The following is a 10,690-nucleotide window of genomic DNA, read 5'->3' on the forward strand; positions in this document are numbered from 1 at the left end:
ATTGGACGATATGTTTGGTGGGCGTGGCGGGCACCGAACCGGGGAGGGGGGGTTCGTTTACAACCGAGGCAAACTCGCCGCTGGAGCGAGCGCCTTCGCGAGCGGCGTGCTCGCCCTATATATTTAGGGTGCAAGAAACGCGTCGTGTCGGATGCAAAGGCGTGTCGTTTAGCTTCGGTTCCAAAGTAAAAGGAAAATGCCACTTAATATTAAACAAAATGCAATTTGATCATTTTATGTAGACAATGGCAGATCGGTACAAGCGGGCCGTTGTTTTATGCTTGTTTATGTCTTGTGTCGAATATCCTGTTAACGGTTTCATGCCTCATATAATCTCATTACAGCCCTCCCCTCTTTCACACAGAGATGTTTACATTGTTATTTATAATGGTGTACAATTGAAATGCTGGATAGAAAAAAAAATCTACTGTGTCAGAGCTTATTTCAAGGCATGACGATGACGACGATGTTTTCCAGCGAATATCTCTGCTAAAAGCAGTAGATAAATGAAATCCGTTGCAATTCCGCTTTTCTAACAAAGATATTACAGCGCGTGAAATGTCTTGACGCATGCGCAATACTCCAGGTAAGGAAATGCGGAAAACCGACTCAGCTCCCAATAAACGCTGTGTCCGGGTGAACTGAGTCAACGTGCTGTGAAATAGCATGTTATAGCGTAGTTCATCGTTTAAATCCCACCCTGAAACCGCAAGTTTGTTTCTGTTTCGAAGTGACGTCTGCGCTCCGTATGATGTCACTTTAAACGCACTAGTTAATGGGATAAAAACACAAAACTTTTCTTTTTTCTTTTGATGTGGCGTTCTAACGGATACAAGCGTACGCTTCCGGTCGAGCCGTTCGGTCCGCAAAGCAAAGGCGGAAGTGAGCGTCACGTCACCCCTTCAGATATGTCGTCAGCTTCCTGCTCTCTCGCGCTGTACGCTCTTTGGCTGCTAAACCGGAAGCTGGCGTGTGGAAGTGTTTCCGTGAAGATGCCTTATCTGTTGCAACTGGAATATCGTCTGGAGTCTGTATTGATCTTGGCGTTTCAACGCGTTGACAAAACTAAAAGAATACATTAGTAGGCGTCGGTAATTTAGACTAACTTAGTTGTTTGCGAGCAACGCGACAGCGCCATGGCGGGCAAAGCAGCCGATGGCAGGGTCAAAAACAACAGCGAAATCATTAAAAGTCAGCACCATCAGGCGTTTGAATGCATCTCTGTGGCGCTGAGGATCGATGAGGATGACAAAGGTTTGCTTCGTTGTCTGCAGGACTTGGTGCTGTTTTGGTTTTTTGTTGCCTGTCTAGCTCCCAAAACCCCCTCAACGTCGTCGCCCTTCTCTCCGCCCTCTGTTGTCTTGTTTTGGTTGTTTGTCTGTCTTTGACGGCAGGTGTGAAGGAGGAGGCTGTCCGCTGGTACAAGAAAGGCATCGCTGAGCTAGAAAAGGGCATCGCCATCGACATCACGGGACAAGGTGATGACCATCTTTGCAGGCAGATAGGCGTTTGTCAATGGAAAGACCCGGGGCCTCCTATCCATCGCTGCTATTGGCAAATTTGTGCATACACCCCCCCCCCCCATGGGATGTTTTAGCTCTCAAGCTGGTCTGACAGTCAGCAGCAAAGCATGATTGCTACTTTGTAATTCCTTCCTCCTAACATCTATTGTCCACCTCTTGCAACGAGCAATCCCCCACGCCTGCAAAGACATCAGTGTTGGCCAATCGGTGTCTAAATCCAGGGGTTAACCCAGGTTCTACACTGGTCTCTGAGACAGGCTAGAAAATCCCACGGGTGTGTACGCACAAATTTGCCCAGAGAGTAACAATTGATACCCGAGGCTTGATGTGCAGGCATCCTCAAACATCACTCCCTGTTTGCATTTTTAGGTCAGCAATATGATCGGGCAAAAAGACTTCAAGATAAGATGGTCGCGAATCTCTCCATGGCAAAAGAGAGGCTCTCACTTCTGGGTAAGCTAGCATTTAAACGTCTGGGGGCCACAGATCTGTCTAATACAGTGTTTCTCAGCCCTGTCCTCAAGGACCCCCTATCCTGCATATTTTCTTTGCAACCCTGAATAGGTACCTGTTTGTAGTTATTCAACCAATCAGCAATGAATTTTGTCAGATGTTGCACACCTTGCATAATTAAGTGCTGCGAGATGATTGGTCGAGTAAGTACAAGCAGGGCTACCTATGCAGGGTTACAATGAAAATCTGCAGGATAGGGGGTCCTTGAGGACTGGGTTGAGAAACACTGGTCTAATAGAAGAAACGATGCTGATTGTCAGACGATGACCTCTTGACTGACACACAATGATTCATGACTTGGGATGCTGCCTTAGGGTTTACCAGGGGAAAACTGCTTTGTATAGATCGAACTACCAAAAATCAATACTGTGTTGTTTTCACAGAGGCTACATTGGCATCTAAAAAGAAAAGCAACCCCCAGAACGCCTCAAATGGTCTTAACCCCCAGCCAAAGCCTGCTCCTAGAAGCCCGTCTGGTGTGTCTAATCAAATCAAGCCCTCCACTACTGTCAGACCTGCTCCCATATCCAGTGATGGAAAGGTGATCCGGTGTAGTGTGTGTTCCCTTTCAAGCTGCCTGCCTTAGGTAGTGTGTCTATAATTGTGTTTTTATTTTTCCCCAAGGTTACACCACGGATTGCAAAAAGTAGAAATGGAAAACCTGCTGCTTCGACAAAGCCCCAAAAGAGGGATATGAAAAACTTGAAGAATGTGGACAGTAAACTGGCCAACTTGATTCTGAATGAAATTGTTGACAGGTATGAAGGCTGAATTCTCTCAGCCCTCGCACCAGTTTTTGTATGAGTGATCTTTAAATTGAAAATAGGATGCAGTTAAAGTGTCTTTTTTTCCGCATTGCAGTGGAGGAACTGTATCTTTTGAAGACATTGCTGGACAGGACCTGGCCAAGCAAGCACTTCAGGAGATTGTTATCCTTCCCGCCCTAAGACCAGAGGTGACCACTTAAAAAAGATTACCCGTTTTGTGACAAGTTCTCTGATTTCATTCTTAATATAAATCAGATTTCTGTGCTTAAAAAAAAATGTTTCATAAAATTATACTGTTTAGCTTTTTACTGGCCTGAGAACTCCAGCACGGGGTTTGCTTTTATTTGGTCCTCCTGGAAATGGCAAGACCATGCTGGTGAGTTCAGAGCTCTGTCCAGAGCAAGAAATATTTTTTAAGCAAGTTTGACAGTTCAAAATGTAAATGGTTGGTGATTGCATTGCATCTGTGTGGGCAAATCCACATAAAATTCTTGTTTGCTCATGATCAGTTCAATTACTCACCATTTATCTTTTCTTTTTTAACAGGCCAAAGCAGTTGCGAGGGAATCAAACGCTACATTCTTCAACATAAGTGCTGCCAGTTTGACCTCTAAATATGTGAGTAGATGCTTAGTCTCTGTTCATAGACTCCATGGTGCACCGATGTTGTCTGTAAATTACGAAAGCCATTATTTTCTTACCGTTGTCCTGTCTCCATCTCAGGTAGGGGAAGGTGAGAAACTTGTCAGAGCACTGTTTGCAGTTGCTAGAGAGCTACAGCCTTCTATCATCTTCATTGGTTTGTATTCATCTCTTTTATAATCAACATGCTCCACAGTTATATAATCCAAAAATTACCTACTATGAGAAAAAAAAAACTTTTAAAAGTTTCTTATTGTGTTATGTGAAGTTGCTGGTGACATTTATTGTGATTGCTGACTGAACTTCTCATTCAGATGAGATTGACAGCCTGCTGTGTGAGAGGAGAGAGGGAGAGCATGATGCTAGCCGTCGTTTAAAAACTGAATTCCTCATTGAGTTTGATGGGGTAAGGAGAGCAGTGTCGTTGTTCATATATCTTTTTAAGACTGGCTTTGAACCATGTACAATGCTTATTGTCCATCCATCCATCCATTATCTGAACCGCTTATCCTGCCCTCAGGGTCGCAGGGATGCTGGAACCTATTCAAGCATCATCTAAATTTATTTGAGACTTATTTGAATGGGAACTCTTGGTTTCAGGTGCAGTCAGATGGTAATGAAAGATTACTGGTAATGGGAGCTACTAACAGGCCTCAGGAGCTTGACGAAGCAGTGCTAAGGTACATGGAGCCCTATATGTTGTTCACTGTTTATATTTGTGCAAGGTGCCTAAGTGAGGATGCTGTAATTTGTCTTTTGCTTATCCTTTAGACGTTTTGCAAAAAGGGTTTATGTGGCTTTGCCAAATGAGGAGGTACGTACTGTACACAATTTGGAGTCTTTCGGTTGTCTGGGGAAAATGGTTTGTCATAATCAGTTTATTACACCAGGTCCTCTGTGAGATTATTAATGTCATTCGTTCATTTTATCAGACCAGATTCAAGCTGCTCAGAAATCTCCTGGCGAAACACGGGAATCCACTCAACCAAAAGGAGCTTGGCTATCTAGCAAAGTGAGTTTCATATTTTCACTACACACAGACATTATGCCGTCTCACTTATTATCTTTTTTGATGATGGTGGTCACGTGGCTCAGGTCCTGGGCTGTTCCAGTGGCATCTGGACACTGCTTGGCATCCTACTCATCATATTCTTCATATAGCTTATAATTCCATTGCAATTCTGTTATCCTCTTTCAATGTTGTATTCTGTAAATTAGGTGAACACAACATCCATTGCAAGTCTGTCCGTCCTGGGAGAGAGATCCCTCCTCCGTAGTTCTCCCTGAGCTTTCTTCCTATTTTTTCTCCCTGTTAAAGGGTTTATTTTAGGGAGTTGTTCCTTATCCGATGCGAGGGTCTAAGGACAGGATGTTGTGTTGCTGTAAAACCCATGAGGGGGCGTCCGGGTAGCGTGGCGGTCTATTCCGTTGCCTACAACACGGGGATCGTCGGTTCGAATCCCCGTGTTACCTCTGTCTTGGTTGGGCGTCCCTACAGACACAATTGGCCGTGTCTGCAGGTGGGAAGCCAGATGTGGGTATGTGTCCTGGTAGCTGCACTAGCGCCTCCTCTGGTCAGTCGGGGTGCCTGTTCAGGGGGGAGGGGGAACTGGGGGGAATAGCGTGATCCTCCCACGCGCTACATCCCCCTGGTGAAACTCCTCACTGTCAGGTGGAAAGAAGCGGCTGATAACTCCACATGTACCGGAGGAGGCATGTGGTAGTCTGCAGCCCTCCCCGGATCGGCAGAGGGGGTGGAGCAGTGACCGGGACGCCTCGGAAGAGTGGGGTAATTGGCCGAATACAATTGGGGGGGAATACAAAGGGAAAAAAACCCCACTGAGGCAAACTTGTAATTTGTGATATTGGGCTACACAAATAACATTGACTTGAGTTGTCTTTCTTTCTTTTTTTCTTTTGTATGTTTCTTTTTTCTACCTTATCTATCTATCTATCTATTTAGTGTATTAATTCTTATTTGTCTACCTTGGCAGAAAAACTGCGGGATACTCAGGAAGTGACCTCACGTCATTAGCTAAAGACGCTGCACTCGGGCCAATTAGGGGTAAGACGAGTGCCACGTAGCCTTGTGTCAGTGTGCTTATATGTTGACTTCCATAATACGCTTCTTCAACTTGCTTCTTCATAAGAACAATGCTGTTCCACACAGAACTGGGCCCAGAACAAGTCAAGAGCATGGCTGCAAGCGAGGTGAGATGATGCTACAAATGGGAACATTCCCAGTCCGGGAAACAAAAAGAGACACAGTGTTAGGCTCTTTTGTTACTCGTTCCTGAGTATTTTAATCTTTGTGAAAACTCTTGCTTGTATTTGCAGATGCGGAACATCCGGTTTAAGGACTTTGAGGATTCCCTAAAGCGTATTAAACCCAGCGTGAGCCCGCAGACACTTAGCCTGTACGCTCAGTGGAACAAAGACTTCGGTGACACAACCGCTTTCTGAAATGAGACGCCCGCCCTGATTTCCATGTGAATGTGGGGGGGGGGGGATGCATCTCCCCTGCTCTTCTTGGTAAATGGCCAAATTGAAATTGTGAAATATAACTCAGTTTAATGCATTTACAATAATCCTTGTGGATAAGAATACATTCTAAGACACTATCCAGCCTTAAGATTAAACTTCCTGTTTTAAGGGAACCGTTTGATAAATTGAAGATTTTGATTTCATAACAGGGTTATTTGATAAATGTGGCTGCCAAACTTTGTCGGACTTACATCATATTTACTTAAAAAAACCAGTAATTCAGTGTCCAGACTCAAGAGGGCAGCACAGCCTTGGCCATCATTGGCTTGCAGTTTTATTGGCCTGCGATATAACACCTATTATGGCAAGCCGTTCATTTATTTCTAACATTTACAGTGCTGGAGAGATAGTCACAGCAACATTGTTTTTTTTACTGAAATCAGTGTGTGAATATAATTCATTCAAATGTGAAACTGAAAACCTGCTTCCCATTAACAGCTTGCAGACACTTACATGTGTGGGAACTCTCAATTTCACTGGTTGGACTATCTGACTTGGGTTTTTTTTTTTTATTATTATCATTATTCATTAAACTGGCACTTTTGACTTAATCCCAGTTATGATTTCTTTCAGAAAAGTCACTCCATGTCTGATACCCAACAAGTCTGACAATAAACGGATGTTAAAACCGTCTGTTTTTGGGGGTCTTTCGCCACATTTTTCTCTTAGGCGTAACATTCCTTTTCCTTCAGAGTGGCTCAGCAATACTCTGTGTGATTAATCTGCGGGCCTGTTGCAGTAGAATGGGGGCGGGGGGGGGGGCACCACAGTTTGGTGTTTTATTACAATGCACGTTTCCCGGCCATGATTAGGCTTTTGGCACGTCATTAAGCGCTTCGTTAGTTTATTCTGCTTCCAGCTGGAGTAAAGGACTGACATGTGTTTGTACAAGTACGCCATCAGACGGTCCCGGCTAAGGGATGCATGATCCGAACTCATTCATAAGTGTGCATAAGTAGGTCACTCCAGATTGCAGTTTCTGAAGCCCATAGCAAAGCAACAGCTAATAACAGACTAAGTGGTTGAGCCAGGAGGGGTCAAAAGCTGTCAGGACATGCAGTGAGCCGACTCTCCGTTGGTAAATGCTTGAGGTCACTCCAACCCCATAACTTGGTTTTAGTATCCTACTTTTTTTTTTTTTTTTAGATTGAAATTGCTATCTAAATCCAATTTACGTCCCAGAGCCGTTTCCCCGGGTCAGCTGGTGTGGTATTGCCATTTGGTTTATGTGGATTATGGTCTCTCTGTGCTGCCTATTCCTCCAGATCTCTACTGGACCACTCAGTGCAAAAAATAGACGACTTGCATTTCTAACTTTAACAGCTATCCTCAGAATTTATTGTTCTTGCAAATGTCTTTTTTTCCTGCAACGTTCGGCAAGACTGGCTTTAAGAGCACGCACGCTAACGCTCAGATTTGTTCCAGCAATCAAATGCACACAGAATCCCAACCACACTGCTTTTTCACCCCGGGGGGAGAGATGCTGGAAGGAGCGCTTTTATTTCATGTCATGACTGAAGAGCCTCTTTCATGGCTGCAGGCTGGCGTGGAGAGTGGAAGGGTGCAGAGTTAAATCACCAATGCACCTTTCTGTTCACTCCTCACTGAGAGCATCTGGCAAGATGAGCTATTTGTCTTTACCATAGACTGTTATGAAGGAAATGGATTTTGGTTTTGCTGAAATAGGACTATTGCTCTTCTTGCTGACTAAGTTACCCCAGCTTTCAGCATACGTGTCTGCAGCTAATTATATATCATATATATATATATATATAGAGAGAGAGAGAGAGAGAGAGAGAGAGAGAGAGAGATCATAAATATATGATATATATATATATCATTGTGTATGTATAGCTATATCTATATATATTTGGCTTTGCTGAAATAGGACTATTGCTCTTCTTGCTGACTACATTACCCCAGCTTTCAGCATACGCGTCTGCAGCTAATTAGCTGTCTATGTATATACATATACGTTTGTTAGATTAGCAATATGTGTTTTTCCGTTTTGAAAATAACTATTGAAACAGTCCCAAACAACGACCGGAACGTAAAAACTACTAGAACGACCACGTGGGCAGTCAAAATGACCGCGCACAGTTTTCAAACTCTATATTGTGTCAAGATAAATACCCAATTGAGATATTAATGCTTTGCAAAAAATATGTTAAGTCTGTATGTTAAGAAACGACTGACACCAAAATTAACATTTTAGCAACTTTAATACTATTTTTAAAATAATTTAAAATCACCGCTACTAGATTATTAATTAATATAATAATTGGGCCGTACTTAATTGTCACTAGGTGTCAACGTGTGTGTGTGTTGGCCCTGTGATGGCCTGGCGGCCTGTCCAGGGTGTCTCCCCGCCTGCCGCCCAATGACTGCTGGGATAGGCTCCAGCATCCCCGCGACCCCAATTAGGATAAGCGGTTCGGATAATGGATGGATGGATGAAATAGGACTATTGCTCTTCTTGCTGACTACATTATCTCAGGTTTCAGCATACGTGTCTGCAGCTAATTAGGTGTCATATATAATATATACATACATACATATACATATCAACACAGATACAGGAATTTTTTTTTAATGTATAGCAGTACAGGCCTGTTTCATGCGTCACGCACTCATCAGCATATATATATATATATATATATATTTTTTTTTTATATATATATATATATATATATATATATATATATATATGGATAGATAGATAACACCTAACTCTCACTGAGTTCAATTACAAGTGTTTCTTTACCGCAATGCGTCTTGAACAAGTAATTGTTTTAAGGATTTTCTCATAATTACAAAGTCATCTTCCGATGTGCAAAAGGCCTTTTCAATGAATTCATGTGAACGTGATTCCAAAGTGTTTCGGTTTCCCATTGATGGAAGAAGACAGAGCCTCATTGAGACGGTTTAAACATGCAGATGACTGAAACCCCACCCGCTAAAGCTGCGTGTCAAGGCCCTCCACCTCCACAGTGAGCCATTAATGCCTCCACCTCCACGGTGGGGGGTGGGGTGGGGGGGGGGAACACAGAATAGGTGATCACTTGACACCTTTTTCTGAAACGGCCCACCCCGTTGCACGCGGGACGCCGGTCAATTACTGGCGAGGACCGCTCACCAACTGAGCAAACAGTTCCTGAGTCTTTCTTCAAAAAGTGGCCCTTTATCCAAACAGCGTGCGGATGGGAGGGTTTTTGTTATGGCGCATGCACGCGTCTCGTTTCGAGGGCCACTACTTGGTCCCTACCCGAACTCCGGGGAATCGCTCGCTCGAGCTTTGTGTAAATATACATCGCAGACTCGATAGCATTCTCCTCAATATTTACAGTAATCTTTCTGAGGGCTGGTAGACCCAGTGAAAGACAAACAAAGAAAGCACACGGGCTGTGCGCGACTCTCGATAGGCTCCTAACAAAGGCCTGATTGTAAATTGCTCGGGCACCGGCGAGGGATTTCCCTCAGAATGCACGGGTTCGGCCTCTTTTATCGGCCTCCTTTTTAAAGGAGCGTTTCAGGGCCGACACAGTGCACGGCGTTCAGGGCTGAGCGGGCCCACGTCCCAGCACTGGCCGCCACTGTTCCACTGGCCTGCAGAACCAATATAGACGCCATCTACCAGGGGAGTATTAGCTTTCCTTCTCCCGGGACACCGGCAGCCAAATCTAACCTCAGCATCAGGCTTCTATGAGCACATGTATTTTTCTTGTCCTCTGGTTATTTTGTGTGTGTGTGCGTGTGTGTGTGTGTGTGACAAATGTCAGTGTTAGAAGTGAATAACTAAAATATCTTAACCTTTACAACATCCCAAAAGTTCCAGAATATGATCAGTAGTTCCCCATTTAACGGTGCAGTGTAATTAATAAAAGTGATCTGATCTCCACCTCATCAATATCAGGAATCGGGAATATTTATTTGTCGTTTCATTGCATGCACTGGCGCACACGAAATGAAACGAAATATCGTTTTCCCAGCACACAGCAGTGCAACACAAAGACAAAAAACACTTATCTAAGCTACAAAAAAACAACTACAAAACACATATCTACTCATATATTTTCGGAATGTGTGTGTGTGTGTGTTAGTGTGTGTGTGTGTGTTAGTTAGTGTAGATAGCGGGACCGAAAACTAAAGCACTTATGATCCTCATTTTTTTTGGAGGTGGTAGGTATTGTCTCAGAGATTAAGGGAAAAATCCCAGAGAATTAAAATTATGCATAAATATGCAAAATATGCATTTTTCTAAAAATGGCTAAAAACCACTTTTCTCGGCATTTCAGATGATTCTGAGCATCTTTGATTTTTTTCACCTATGTATAAAAAAAATTCTGGGACTTAGAAATGTTTTGGCATTATGCAAAATAAATGCATTTTTTTTGCAAAAATGCATTTATGATCCTAATTTGTTTTGGAGGTGGTAGGTATTGTTCCAGAGAGGACCAGAAAAATAGCAGAAAATTAAAATAATTATGCATAATTATGCAAAATATGCATTTTCTAAAAATGGCTAAAAAACCACTTTTCTCGGCATTTCAGATGATTCTGAGCATTTGGGGGGAGGGAGTTGGAGTGGGGGGGGGTTAGGGGCAGGGGGGAGGCGGTTAGCTGGCAGGATGAAGAAGAGGAGGGAGATTTAGACGGGTGGATAACCAGACCGCTACATTGTAGCGGGGTTCTCCTAGTATA

General features: G+C 43.5%; 1 protein-coding gene across 2 annotated transcripts; it reads left to right on the forward strand.

Annotated features, from left to right (window-relative positions):
* The first annotated feature begins 965 nt into the window (after positions 1–965).
* LOC130122653 (spastin-like) lies at positions 966–6,622 on the forward strand. 2 transcript variants are annotated; one of them, XM_056291609.1, is made up of 16 exons: positions 966–1,254; positions 1,395–1,478; positions 1,893–1,976; positions 2,420–2,577; positions 2,661–2,794; positions 2,898–2,991; positions 3,105–3,179; positions 3,350–3,421; positions 3,527–3,602; positions 3,760–3,851; positions 4,046–4,125; positions 4,217–4,259; positions 4,378–4,457; positions 5,440–5,510; positions 5,616–5,656; positions 5,783–6,622. In XM_056291609.1, exons 1-16 carry the CDS (start codon positions 1,137–1,139, stop codon positions 5,906–5,908), a joined length of 1,428 nt encoding a protein of 475 aa, XP_056147584.1. In that variant the 5' UTR covers positions 966–1,136; the 3' UTR covers positions 5,909–6,622. The 2 variants fall into 2 exon arrangements, with proteins under 2 accessions (XP_056147584.1, XP_056147585.1); XM_056291610.1 differs by lacking the exon at positions 3,105–3,179.
* Positions 6,623–10,690: the final 4,068 nt, after the last annotated feature.

This window comes from Lampris incognitus, chromosome 13 (genome assembly GCF_029633865.1).
Source record: "Lampris incognitus isolate fLamInc1 chromosome 13, fLamInc1.hap2, whole genome shotgun sequence".
NCBI lineage: Eukaryota > Metazoa > Chordata > Actinopteri > Lampriformes > Lampridae > Lampris > Lampris incognitus.